The sequence below is a fragment of the Grampus griseus genome (assembly GCF_964374135.1).
Source record: "Grampus griseus genome assembly, chromosome: 13".
NCBI lineage: Eukaryota > Metazoa > Chordata > Mammalia > Artiodactyla > Delphinidae > Grampus > Grampus griseus.
In genome coordinates, this window is record NC_139007.1 from 80,743,639 (window position 1) to 80,755,685 (window position 12,047).

Consider the following 12,047-nt stretch of genomic DNA (forward strand, 5'->3'; position numbering starts at 1 on the left):
CAGGAATAAAGACACAGACGTAGAGAATGGACTTAAGGACACGGGTAGGGGGAAGGGTAAGCTGGGATGAAGCGAGAGAGTGGCATGGACTTATATATACACTACCAAACGTAAAACAGATAGCTAGTGGGAAGCAGCCACATTGCACAGGGAGATCAGCTAGGTGCTTTGTGACCACCTAGAGGGGGGATAGGGAGGGTGGGAGGGAGACACAAGAGGGAGGAGATATGGGGATATATGTATATGTATAGCTGATTCACTTTGTTATAAAGCAGAAACTAACACACCACTGTAAAGCAATTATACTCCAATAAAGATGTTAGAAAAAAACTTACTCACATCTAGGATATCTAGTAAAAAATTTTCATTGTGGATGTTTATTGTGGATATTGGCACATAAAACTGGCTGCAAATGGGTTAGAAACCCACAAAGTTTTTAAGGCCAATGTATTGCCAAAGAAACAATGGAATCAAACTAAAAAAGTTTTTCGCCGTTTGAGTTTTTAAATAACCTTCAGACCTCTCAAACTTGTACTGGTAGAAATCAGGCCTTGAAAGCTATGCATTCTCCAAGTAGAGGAAACTGCCCATCACCTCCCCTAGACGAACCATGGAGACCCTCCAAATTACAGTCTCCAGAAGGTGGAGCCACAGTCATGAGAACCACGCACAAAAGAATTCCTCCCAGAGGTAGAATTCGTAAGCCTTCTGGGTTTTTAGAGTAAAATTTCAACTACCTATTATTTATTATTCCTTTCCTACAGTAAAAATGATAAAGCATTGCAAGATTATAAATGTTTTTGACACACACACTTAATACAGACCTCCTTTGATGGTTAACAGATTCTTTTATTAATAATCAAAAAGTTTCACACTTACAATATGAAAATAAATGCTTCTTTAATGAATAATTAAGTGAAAACTCTCCAGGACCTCACAGGATTTTTAGTATGTACCATGCGTACCTTAAAACAGAGGGCATTAGCTTGCTGGGATCATTAGGGTGTGACTGAAAAAGAGAGACAGTAATTTATAAAACAGTTACCGAACAGCTTTCCCAAACAGTAGTTCCCCTGAAATTAAAACAGGAAACAAAATTTGTATTTATACCTAGTTTTAGATATGACTGACAACACACATCAATCTTAATTTTATGATTTTGATGTTACTTTTTAAAGGCACTCCACAAAAATTCAAACCTCATTGTAGAATCATGAACCTGAGGTGTGTAATAAAATTGTAACTTCTCAATATCAAAGTTTAATTATTACACAACAGTTCGAGCAACAGATACTATTTCACAGACAGTATTTGTTCTGCATCCCGTTCCCCTGCAGCACCAATCATGCTACGATGTTTGAAGCACGTCTATGACTACAGCAGGCACTGCTGATTCAGTCAAAAAATCCTTCCTGGGTGAACAGTACTTGCTCTTTCCAGAAGAAACGGTTGTTTTACCTTTTCTGTTTCTTTTCTATTATGAAAAACAGGGCTAAACAGAATCTTATAGAGTCTCATTTTCTGCTGGATGATTAAAATCTCTACTCTGTATGTTATCTTAGTCTCTTAAAATCCAAAAGTGCAGTGGAGGATAGTATGCTTTCCCTTGTTCTCACATGATACAATCAAAGCAAAAATAGAGCCCCATAGAAATTTCAACATTGATTTTTTTTTATCTTAAAGCTTAATGAGAGTCCAAAAGCTTTATATAAGTCAGTAGTCTCTGCATATCTTTGTTAGTTCATGATCTAGAAGACTACTTGTATTCAAAAGCTCATCTTTCAAAAAGGTCCTATTTTCTCAATGGTCTGTTTACAGAGTTCACTGCCTTGTTTATAATATATAGGCATATATATATGTGTGTATAGGATATACGTAAGCAGCGGTCACACAGCTGCCTTGTTTATATACACAGGCACATATATGTGTGTATAGGGTATATGTAAGTAGCAGTCACACAGCTCTCAGTTGTGCCCCATTAAAGCCATTTTACTGTGGTATAGAAAGGATGGCAATCATAGTCTCTGAAGTGTTTTCAATCCACAAGCACACACACATACACAGTTAACACTAGTCTCATCAACGCTGTCGACAATTCAGAAAGCCTAAATACTTTTCTAATTGAATTCTAAAAGAAATGTGCCTTGAATTTAAATTTTTTTTAAAACTTCAGTCTTTAATATTGAAACTGCTAAGTCACTCCATTTTTCCATGAAAAAAAAATAGGATAATAAAGTTAGGGGGAAATTTTTTTAAATGAAAAAATAAACTTGAGAAAACACCCTGTTACTAAAATAGGTTTAAGAAAAAAACCTACATAGAGAAAATATTCCAATAGAAGGTAAAACCTGTGTGGGGTATCAGAATAGCATTACCTGTAATCGTCAGATTAGAAACAAATGAAATCTTCAGTGACAGAACTGTAAAATATATTAGGAAATGTCCAGTTGATAAAAAAGGAGAGAAGATGATGAACAACACGGAACACCCGACACTGTGAAGCCAAGTACAGAAAGGACCCTGCTGCACTGAACAGCTCCATTCGCAAAAACCCAACAGGAATGGAACTTGACTGCCCTGTCACTATATTAGGGATACGGTTTTCCCTTTATTGGAAAAACCAATAAAACAATATAAAGCTTCTATAGCGATTGTACATTTTCTAGAAGAAACAAAAAACATCAAAATGGATGAAATAACTCAAAAACCAATCTTTGAAAACAAATGTTCCTCACAGAGGCGTGCTCCTGACTGCATCCTGAAACCAACGTGTCTTTCATTACTTGGCAATGCAGGCCCTGACCCAGGTCTGGTTCTCTTGAGAGGGATGCTTCACGAGCAGGCCCAAAAGAAGAGGGGCAAGCGTCTGGCTGGCAGATGTGTGGCCCATCCCTATCATTGACTTTATTAACTAGGCCCTAATTTGTCCACTTTGAGCACTTAGACAACACACATTTCTATGTTTGAGGACAAAATTTCACAAAAGTCTTTTTCTGTCCACAGAAAAATTCAGAGGCACTACTATTTCCTTCTCATAATAAAGCAATTCGCAATTAGCAATCAAGTTATATATATATTTAATGACGAAATGGTTAGTGTCAACCCTGCAGAACCTGTGATCATAAGTAACTAAAGACCCCTGGGTGACACCCACCCGAAGTAATACTGGACAGAGGATTACCTACAAAAAGAGCAATTTTCAATAGAAAACTGAATATTTCCCTTGGGAAATAGATTTAATATTTTATTATTAAACAAATGGGGCAAAAGACCAGATTTTCTGTAACTGCAATAGAACAGGATTAGAAAGGCTTCCTTAGACACCCCAACAGTATAGGGATGAAACATCCTTCATGGTTTTATGATGAAAATTATAATCTCCTAACTATTGTAGCTCTCTGAAGAAAATGTTCAATCAAAAGATTAAATTATACAAAGCATTTAACATTTTCAAACAGTTGCCTAATAACAAGCTTTTAAAAGAGATTATTCACAGCACTAAATTATGTTTATCAACTATTTGAATAAGCCACACTCAGAAACACTACAGTGGAGCAGCTTACTGGTATACGTGGTTCTCTGCACTACTACAAACATAGTCATAAAGAGCCTGATGCACTCAGGGTAAGGCTGACGTTTCACTTTTTGCAGGCCGTGTATCTCGCAGCTACATTCTCCCAGCTGATTACATTCCAAATGGCTTTCAGATAATCAGGCCTGACATTTTTATACTGAAGGTAATAAGCATGCTCCCACACATCAATTCCCAGCAGTGGAATAAGACCTATTGGAAAGAAGGGAAAGAAACAAAAGCTATGAATTTCACTCTACAACACTGCATCTTCTCGCTTTAAACTTTAATTCTCCTATGCACACAAAACTACCCTTTACAACATTCTCATCCATTTTTCAGTTTCTTATGTAAATAGGAAATTTGCATAAGAATAAATATCCTAGAAAAAGACTTTAAACTTTACTCTTTGGAAGAAAATGTGATAACTAGTAAAAATAATTAAAACAGACTTGGGAAAATCAACTAACCACAGTATTTTAACAGCTATTCTTAAACTATCAACAGATTTATCCAAGAGCCAATTCTCAGTGGTCCTCACTAGGGGTCTCAGGAAGGGTGTGTTCTCTTTGTGGGTGTGGCTGAGGACCTTCCAAAGGTGTTGAGCATTTGGGGGAGTCTATGGAAAACCTGCTCTGCTCCCCTGGGCTGATGTTAGTCACAGAGAATACAAAGCGTTTACGATTATACACGTGTATAGCTGAGTCACTCTGCTGTAGAGCAGAAATTAACACAACACTGTAAAGCAACTCTACTGCAAATAAATAAATAAATAAAAGAGCGTTTATGAGACATAATAAAAATTAAGTTAACAAGGAAAACTGAGTAAGGCTTAAGAAAAACATACATTATTTAGTTTCTGAAAAGTGTGTGAAGAAGTAGTTAAATCTATAAAACATTCATTTAAGAAACCTCTCCAACTGAAAGCGCTCCTCTAGGAAAACAAGCACCGACCAGCATGTCTAAATCAATTGTGAGGTGCATCACTAATAACTTATAATTAAGGGAACAAAATTTATACATGATTTTCCCCCTAGACAAATCACCATAACTTTCATTTATCTTTATTCCAATGGGCTTTCTTCAAGCAGGAGAGAAGAAGGTGTTGCTAGGACTGACCTGCCAATCACAGCCTCCTCGGTCAGGTACCTGACTCTTAGAGCACTCAGGGCTCACACACCTTTGGTTGCTTTTCCAAATTCTGTGGCATCTCACTTTCCCTAAAGAGCTGTTTAGATTCTGGCTAATCTGAACATATCCAGGTTAGTGAGTCACGTAAGCAAGTCTCCGGACATGTGTAGGGGTAGAAAACATGGCTGAGACCTACGGCTGATTGATGCTAAGGTATCACCTCACATCAAAGTTCCAGCAAACTGCTGGATCCTTATGACTATTTCCTAAAGAGCTTCTACTTCCATCTGGCTCAACATAAAAAAGGATTTGGTGAACCCAGCCTGCAGCTTCTAAGCCCAATCTTTTCCTACGCCAAAAAATCCTCAGGAAGGTAGATGTCTGGAAACCTGAGCTCTGGTCCCAGTTTGACCACAGGTGCTCAGCAGAGGAGTTGAGAGTCCAAGCTCTGAAGTCAGACTCAGACTATGTGTCTTTTCCTCCTTCATGTTGTTTATCTAATTTTAGTTTTTTATTCTAGTGCATATAATTATTATGTAGGCTGATACGAATTCTCTGTCAAATGAAGCAGAGTTTATGTTTAAAACATGTTTTGTTAACATATCTGTAAAACTACACGTGCTCATTTTATAAAATATCAAGGACTTGGAAAGATTTTTGCTCCCACAAGACTCTGGGTATCATCTACTAAGATCTGTCCAATTTAGTACATGCTCAGGGTAGGTTTAAACACTGCTAGTCTTCCGTATTTCACTGTAATGCTTTATAGTGAACCATCTCTCCCGAATAAACGTGTAATAATTCTTAAGCCTAACCTGTTGTCCCTTGCAGGGGATCCTGGTTAGAACAAGCAGCAATCTGTAAGCGGCCCTGTTCCTTACTGAAACCGAGCCAGCCCCAGCCTGAGCCTTGGACACCAACAGATACGGCGGTCAACTTCTCCTTAAAGTTCTTGAAGGAACCAAAGTCATGTTTGATGGCTTCCAGCAACTCCCCTATTAAAAAAAAAAAAACCCCAAAACCACTCACAAATGAACAGATGGCAACAATTACAATAAAATCTTTTATTATATAAAATATATCCCAATATTCTTGTCATATGGCCCCAGACACAACTAGAAACACATGGAAAACACTACATGACCCAGTGAGCCTACAAAACAGTGTTATTCCTGTCCTGACACCAGGGTCATAACATCTCACAATTTTAATTTACATGTTTGTTGCTGAAACATGTTAGAGGGATTTCTTCACTCACAGTGCTGTTTCCATAAGGAAAGAAATAATATTTTTCATTAGCTTTCTTTTTTCCCATCAACAGAAGATTTTACTTTGACTTCTACCCTACCTACTCTATGTTTCAATTTGGGAATAAAATATTATGGGTGAGATTTGCTTCTTCTCCAAGGCAGCCTAGATCTTTCCTATCTCAATTATATCATTTTAAAAAGAGTGACGTTGGGGCTTCCCTGGTGGCGCAGTGGTTGAGAGTCTGCCTGCTAATGCAGGGGACACGGGTTCGAGCCCTGGTCTGGGAGGATCCCACATGCCACGGAGCAACTGGGCCCGTGAGCCACAACTACTGAGCCTGTGCGTCTGGAGCCTGTGCTCCGCAACAAGAGAGGCCGCGATAGTGAGAGGCCCGCGCACCGCGATGCAGAGTGGCCCCCGCTTGCCACTAGAAAAAGCCCTCGCACAGAAACGAAGACCCAACACAGCCAAAATAAATTAATGAATGAATAAACTCCTACCCTCAACATCTTAAAAAAAAAAAGTGATTTGCCTATTAATGAACTAAGGGTGCACTTTAAGAGTTATCACCCTTTTTATTCTGCAGCAATACAGAATACAATTCGAGACTGAGCACATCAACTAAGTCAACTAGGCCCAAAATATCACTTCTCTTACTTTACTGGCTTAAAAGTAATCATCTGTTATAAGCACAAATGATGGAATAAAGTGGTACCAGATAACACAAAATGGGAGAGTACCAAAACCTGTTGGCTGAATACAGGTGTATCTGGTATTCTGGTAACTCACACCACCTCAAAAGTATTAAGTCACGGTCTGAAGACCTAACTCAGAAAAACTGAATTGTCCAGCTTCCCATACTTATTCCCCCATTCATCTTTACTTCCAAATGAAACTGCTTATTTCAAGTGCACAAGATGCCTTCTAGAACATGATTAAAAACAAAAAAAAGCCACAGAAACTTAAGGTACTTGCCAGAAGAGCAGAAACAAAGGAGGAGAGCTATATTTACACCCCACACCTTCGCTGGAGTGGGGAGGATAATTAAAGTTCTGGGTCTCTGCGTGCTCCACAGGAGGTCAAGTAAACAAGCAGTGGACAAGATCACCGGCTCCGTACTCCCTTGTTACCTGCAGTTGTCCCGGAAAACCTGATTTTCCGGGACAACTGACTTTTTATCAGTTAGAAAGAGTAGTAAACAACAGCAAAAGGCACTATTCTATAATAACACTTAATTTTTAAAACAGCCCTATTATTATCCCCATAGCATACAGATGAAGAAGGTAAGGTACAGAATGGCTAACATCTTGTTCCAGGGCCTAGAGCTAGTAAGTGAAAGCTCACCTTTTCTAAAAACAAAGTTTCTCAGTCTTTCCCTAATGTACAGTACGTTTCAACAGAAAGGTGACACTGTATGTGATACTGTGCGTGTGTATAAAATCTGACGATATAATTCCCTGAATGTATTCTCCACTCTTGCACGTGTCCCTTTGAAAGTTACAACTTTGTCGTACTGCTTGCTGTGAAACACATGCCATTATGACACCTCAGGGAGAATTAAAGGTAACTTAAGAAAATCAAGTCAATCCTATCGTGCACAAGACGTAGCTAACGTTGCACCAATCTAAACCAACCTTTGGGTTCTCCACCACCGTTAGGGCTCAGATTTGTCCAGAAAATGCTATGATTGATGTGGCCTCCGCCGTTGAACTTTATTGCAGGCTGTAGAGCTACCTGAGCTGTAACATCACCTGAAAGGTTAAAATAAAAACACATTTTTTTAAATTCTTACTTTTTTGACCATTCTATACACTATTTTTTTTCTTTGTAAAATATTAGATAATTGGACCATTGTAACACCCCTATTGGTCCCAAAATTTCACAATTTCAAGACTCTACCCAAAAAAAAACCTTCCCCAAAATATTTGTCCCAGTGGATTTTCAGTTCAATTAATAATGTACCAAACAACTAGTGAGAAGCCAGCAGGGGTGACAAAGCTAGTAGAAAATTCACTCCTGGGCTTCAAAGAACTCGGGTTTCTTGGGTAGAAAAGATTTCAGTAAATGAAATAAAAAGACAGAAAATAGTGGAATGCTATAAAATAGATGGTTCCGTATACAGACCACATGGAAAATGCTCAACTCCCATTTTCTAGATAGACAACCATCCACCGGGAAATACTTCAACGTTACATTAACAGAAAACTCAACTTGTTCAAAACTGAACCCCTGATCTTCAATCCCAAACTTACTCATCCAAAGGCCTTCCCCACCTGAGTGAGTGCCAGCTGTTTTCTCAGGACATCTTTGATGACGCGGTCATTCTTCACGCTAGTCCTCTCACACCCCACATCAGCCCACCAGCACACCCACCAGCAAAGCCAGCTCTGGAAAACACCCAGAACTTCACCCCTTCTTCCTGCCCATGGTGCCACCAGCAGCACCTCCGCCCCGCACTCGTGCCCGTCTCTCACTGGTCCCCTGCTTCCACTCCTGTCGCTACAGTCTATTCTCAACACAGTGGCCAGAGGGCTCCTCTAGACCCCCACTGATCACGGCACACGTCTGGTCAAACCCCTCTGCAGGCTGCGCTTCTCAGAGTGAACCCCAAGTCCATACGATCGGTACAGAGGTGCACGTCATCCGACCCTCTGCACCTCCTCGCTGGCCCAGCTCCGGCCACCACGGCCTCCTGGCGCTTAGGCGACAGGCCTGGCATGCTCCCGGCTTAGGGCTTCCACTGACCACTGAGGCCTTTGCTGGAACACTTCCTGGAAACAGTCTCATGGTTCACTCCCCCATTTCTCCTTCAAGTCTCCACTGAAACGTCAACCTCATCAGAAGGCTTCTCTAACCACAATGTAAGATGGGCAATCTCCGCCCCACGTCCAGACCACTTCCCCTACTTTGTTTTTCTCGGTAGGACTTCAGCCCCGCACGCTCCACATTGACTTGTTCACGTGTCTCCGCTAGGAGGGAGGCTCCAGCGAGGACAGGACTTTTGTGCACTGCCGTGTCCCTGAGGGCCAACGGGCTGCCTCACGTGCAGCAGGCACTCGTGGATGCCGAACGGAGCTCCACAGAAAGAAAATTCTGACCTCTATACTTAAAAAGAATGTCATATTGGAAGCTGTTTTTACTACCTTGCTAAACATGGAGGCAAAACAAAATATTTTTTTTGATGCCTTCAAGAAGCTACAGACTAACGGAACTATTAGGAAAAATGGGAATTCCCTTATTCAGTTAAGTATTAAGTTCTTATGACTCACAAGATACCAAGAGGCAAAGTGAAGGGCACAGAGAACCACTGAGATCTCTGCCCTTGGGCGGCTTACATAATAGCAATACAAGTTCCCTATTTCTGTTGTTGGGACACATGCCAAGAACACACGTAAGAAATGTCGCTTTCTAAAAAAAAAAAGAAATGTCGCTTTCTGAAACAATAAAACCTCCAGTTTTTAGCAATTCAGAAAGGCGGAGAGGACCAATGATATCTGAATACACAGATAATCTCTGAGAGTTCTGTTTAAGATGTCAACTTTTGTTGTCGTTGTTATGTTTATAAAATAACTTTCTGACAGATCAGTGTTTCCCTTACTGATTTTTCTTGGAGAATCACCCTAAAAATAAATGTAGGCTTTATATTGTTTTTTAATAAGTCAACAATAACTAAATATTTCTAATGGGAAAGAAACATGTTTCTTGAGAACTAGTTTAATCACAATCTCTTAAAGTTTACTTAATCATTTTTCAAATTTTAATAGAAATTTTGGGGGGGTTAATATCTGCTTTTAAGAACACTTTTCTGAAGCTCAACATTTTCACTGGCTTCACGGCCAGTTTTCTCTGTTGAATACAATAAAAGTTAAGTACTTTTGTTTGAAAAGTATCTACATACTTAAATGCGGTAAGATTGATGATGTTATTTTCCTTACTTAAATGCGGTAAGATTGATGATGTTATTTTCCTTACTTAAATGCGGTAAGATTGATGTTATTTTTCCCAAATTTTCAAACATGAAAATTTAACTCCTTAATGATTTTTAAAATTATTTTTTAAATAAAAGAAAGCTCTACAGACATTCATTAACTTATAGGCAATACAGTACAATATAAGATAGTAAAGCCTTTTTTCCATTGGCTTTCATTAAACAAGCAAAGCTTTGATTGCACAAGGACTGAAATTAAGCTGTTTTTAAAATATTGAAGAGAAGGGTTCACGGATGTCAGATGTTGTCATGCAGGAAACAGTTTCACAACTGGGAATTATCCCAGCCTCTCCCCATTACCACATTCTTCCCGCATTTGTTTTGTCCTAAATCACAGAACCTCTTCCCGTACTCAGAACCTTTTCCTTTACCGTACTTGCGGTCCCTCTGATGATCACAAGTAAATCTTGGAGAATGTGGTAACTTCCTCTTCTTTTTGTTTACCTATTACCTCACACACAGACTGAAATACTACATTTTTCCACTAGATGTCCCCACTCAACAAGATGTCAGTCTAAAATTCGCTCAACAAATTTCACAGGACTGAAATTCGATAAAAACATATTTAAGAAAAAAAATACACTTTTACCTGAGCAGTTTCAGCCATACATATAGCCTGGAAACACGCCTGTCAATTATTTCCCTCGTGCAAACCACTAACATTACTAACCTTAACAGATTCGAAGTGTAATGCTATTTTGTACAGAAAAGTTAAGACTCCCATACACGCCCCCAGATGAAAAACACAAAAAAAGTCCACGCACGACTGGTTTTGTCACCTGAGCTCCTTTAAAAAACAAATACCAACTCCGTATTATACTTTCACTTAATTCCAAAGATTAGCAAACAAAAACAAGCCTGTCTCAGTTCCCCCGCGAAACGGCTCTTCTCCTTGTGAATTCTGCTCCCTAAGTCAACGCGCGAACACGTGCAGCGGTCCTACTGAAAGCAGGGGTGGGGCTTTACGCAGACCCGCCTCGCCTCCACGGTTCCCTGTAACCGGTTTCTCGAAGTACGGCCGCCCGTCACCCACCCTTCTCCAGCGCCTCCCGATATTTCTCCTCGGCGATGTTCAGGTTGTTCACGTAGGCCGCGTGGTGCTTGCTGTGATGCAGCTGCATGATCTGCGCGTTGATGTGGGGCTCCAGGGCGCCATAGTCGTACGGCAGGTCGGGGAGGCTATGCTTCCGCCGGGAGCCCAGAGCCCCCAGGCCCGGCACCAGCTTCCTGCTTGCGCTGGAAAGACAGCAAACACAGCCCGATCAGCTGACGCGAGCAGCAACCGTTAAGCCGCGTGCCCGGCTCCGCAGACCCGGCTAGAAGAACCCGCACCCCTGGGGGGCCTTCCAGTCGTTGGCCCCCTCGCTGTCCAGTCTTTGCCATTAAACTAACGCTGCGGTCCAGCGCCTCGGCGGCACCTGGACGCGCTCAGCGGACACCTGCCCTCAGGCCCGGCCTCTCGCCACGCCCTGCGACGCCGGGTCCCCGAAGGTGCCCTGGACCCCGCGGGGCCGGCGCGAGAAGTTAGGCAGAGCGGGAGGCGGTGGGGGACAGCGGCGGCCACCGCGCCGACCCGCCGAGGCCACCGCCCGCGCCTCTTCGCTCGTGGGGCCGGGGCCGCGTCCCCGCTGCGCACGCCGCCCGGCGCCTCACCTGCACGCCGCCCGGCACAACATGGTGGACGCAGCCCGCAGGCCTCTTGGAGCTCGAACCGCAGAGCCGCGCTGACAACCGAGGACGGCTTCAGCTGCGAGCTGCGCAGCAAGTACATCGCCGCCCCCCGCGGCCCCGCCCCCTGCGCCCGCCTCGACCCCGCCCCCTGCGCTCGCCGCTTCCAACTCGGGGGCACAGGGGGCGAAGGGCCCCGAGCCCGCGCTCTGGGCCCAGGGAACGCGAGGAAGGGAGACCCGGCACTTTCCCCAGCGGCCAGACGAACCGCGGTGCCTCCCTGCGCGCTTCTGGGCGTATCGCCAAAGGAAAGGCCGCCGTCCCCACGCCGTGTGAGATGGTCCGGCCCCAGGCTCCGCCCCACGAAGGTACCTCCCAGCGCTGCCCGCAGGTGGAGACTCAGCTTGCGCCTGCGTGCGAGGGAATTGTTGGGAGCAG

General features: G+C 42.5%; 1 protein-coding gene across 1 annotated transcript; it reads right to left on the reverse strand.

Annotated features, from left to right (window-relative positions):
• Positions 1 to 828: 828 nt before the first annotated feature.
• SOD2 (superoxide dismutase 2) lies at positions 829 to 11,722 on the reverse strand. Its single transcript, XM_082668684.1, has 5 exons — positions 11,595 to 11,722; positions 10,975 to 11,177; positions 7,588 to 7,704; positions 5,518 to 5,697; positions 829 to 3,784 (listed from the first exon to the last, which is right to left on the reverse strand). The coding sequence occupies exons 1-5, from the start codon at positions 11,615 to 11,617 to the stop codon at positions 3,639 to 3,641; spliced, it is 669 nt and encodes a 222-aa protein (XP_082524810.1). The 5' UTR covers positions 11,618 to 11,722; the 3' UTR covers positions 829 to 3,638.
• Between the last annotated feature and the right edge of the window lie 325 nt (positions 11,723 to 12,047).

Bases quoted from the DNA above. Each gene is read 5' to 3' on its own strand.
- SOD2 (XM_082668684.1), bottom strand. From the start codon at position 11,617: ATGTTGTGCCGGGCGGCGTGCAG. The intron at 11,178-11,594 runs GTGAGGCGCCGG...CTGTCTTTCCAG, and splicing joins TTGTGCCGGGCGGCGTGCAG to CGCAAGCAGGAAGCTGGTGC. The intron at 5,698-7,587 runs GTTGGTTTAGAT...TTTTTTTAATAG, and splicing joins CGGTGGTGGAGAACCCAAAG to GGGAGTTGCTGGAAGCCATC.